We start from the raw sequence: 1,700 nt of genomic DNA on the forward strand, positions 1-1,700 counted from the left end.
ATAATTTTTATAAAAAAATTTTACTTTATATTTTAAATAAAAATATAAATTTCTTATATATTATGTAAAGAGAACAAATATTATCTCCGTAAGTTATCATGTTATGCATTAATTGCTTATATTTGTATTTACTCAAATGATATTTATTAGATAAAATTAGAATTGTCACTTCAAATTACCGATAGCTTCATTATACATGAACAATACTTTCTTCAAGCAGATTGAAATTTTACAGAATAAATTATGTATAAAAAATTCAGAACAATTAATTTTATTACTTTTACATTGATGACGCCTGATTGCGACGATCATCACATACATTTCGTTTTATTAAAGAAACCTACTATCATTTTACATTCACATTTATATACATACCGATATTGACAAAACTGTCGTTCATCATGAGATACGTAATATCCGGTTGTTCGTCGACAACTGTGTGAACACTATCACTAGACTCTAAATTAATCTTGTCGCTACAGTTTTGGTAAGTTTCATAATTATGTACTATTCTGCTACCGTCCTCTTGCGCAATATTCTTTTCACTGTTGACTGATGCATCGCAGATAGAAGTCTTCTCGTTCGCTTCTTCCTTACGACAAAGCATCGGTGGTTTGGCAGTAAACACTCGTTTTTTCATCTGCGACGGTTTTTTCACCGTTCGAACGGCACCTTCGCCTATTAAACGTTCCACGTCTGATCTGTAATTACAGCCATAATTGTAGTCCTGGTAATCTACATATAAAACCAAGTAAAAAGATAAAGAGATTACAATTTAATCATCACCTAATTGAAATCATTTTTTTCTGTGTTGAAAAAATTTTTCAGTCTTAGATTAGTAGATGAAGAAGATTAGTAGATGAGCGATTTACCCCCAAAAAATCGCTTAAAAAGTGCACTAACCGATCAACGTTTTACTGGCTGAAAATAATTCGATTCCTCGACCAGTATGAATAAAAAACGAAAATATTCGTTCCAATCTTAAACTAAAACAAGAATTTTATTTTATTTTGATCTGTACTGTTACTGACAGTGAAAATTTTATTATATAAGGCCACAGATGCGGCTTCGTTTTTTGTTCATACTTATTGGATGACTAGTTTCTGAGAAAAAAAATTATAAAAGTAGTTATTTTTCAAGTTTAGACATTTTTTATTTCAAAAACTATTGATTTAAACAAAAAGTCTCACAGATAAAAAATATCCATTTTGATCCAATTAATCTTACAGAATTTTTTTCGGAATTTTTATTCAAAATTTAGATTTTTTAAACAAAAAATTTTTTATACCTATTCAACGACCACACAAAAAAATAAAGTGTATATAGATGTTTTTCCGTAGAATAATATGAGGAATCGAATTAAATCACTATTTTATCATTTTTAGTCACTAGAACATTGATTGATCGGTTAGTGAACTAAAAATGGAGGTAAACCGCTTGCCTACAGATTTTAAATACCAAAGTTTTTAACTGAAATTGGGTGAATTTATTTTTCTCATTGACTTACTTCATAAGAAACTGGAAGTTAGTCGGAGGTTCGTCGGACTCATTGTAAACGGCGACAGCAAATATCTCGTCTGAATCTTCCACGGCATAGAGAGCCAACTGTTGTCCCGCCGCAGTGACAAAAGTTGCAATCGTTTCCTCGTCATCTTCATCATCCTCAAACTCGTCTTCCTGTATAATGTATTTATATATAT

At 30.3% G+C, this 1,700-nt stretch overlaps 1 protein-coding gene across 1 annotated transcript; it reads right to left on the reverse strand.

Moving 5' to 3' along the window:
* Positions 1 to 375: 375 nt before the first annotated feature.
* Positions 376 to 1,680, reverse strand: LOC108748682 (the record flags this gene model as incomplete). Its single annotated transcript, XM_018486998.1, has 2 exons — positions 1,508 to 1,680; positions 376 to 701 (listed from the first exon to the last, which is right to left on the reverse strand). Coding segments are annotated over exons 1-2 (331 nt in total), but the record flags the coding sequence as incomplete, so codon positions are not given.
* Between the last annotated feature and the right edge of the window lie 20 nt (positions 1,681 to 1,700).

This window comes from Trachymyrmex septentrionalis, unplaced genomic scaffold, assembly GCF_001594115.1.
Source record: "Trachymyrmex septentrionalis isolate Tsep2-gDNA-1 unplaced genomic scaffold, Tsep1.0 C3633266, whole genome shotgun sequence".
Taxonomy (NCBI): domain Eukaryota; kingdom Metazoa; phylum Arthropoda; class Insecta; order Hymenoptera; family Formicidae; genus Trachymyrmex; species Trachymyrmex septentrionalis.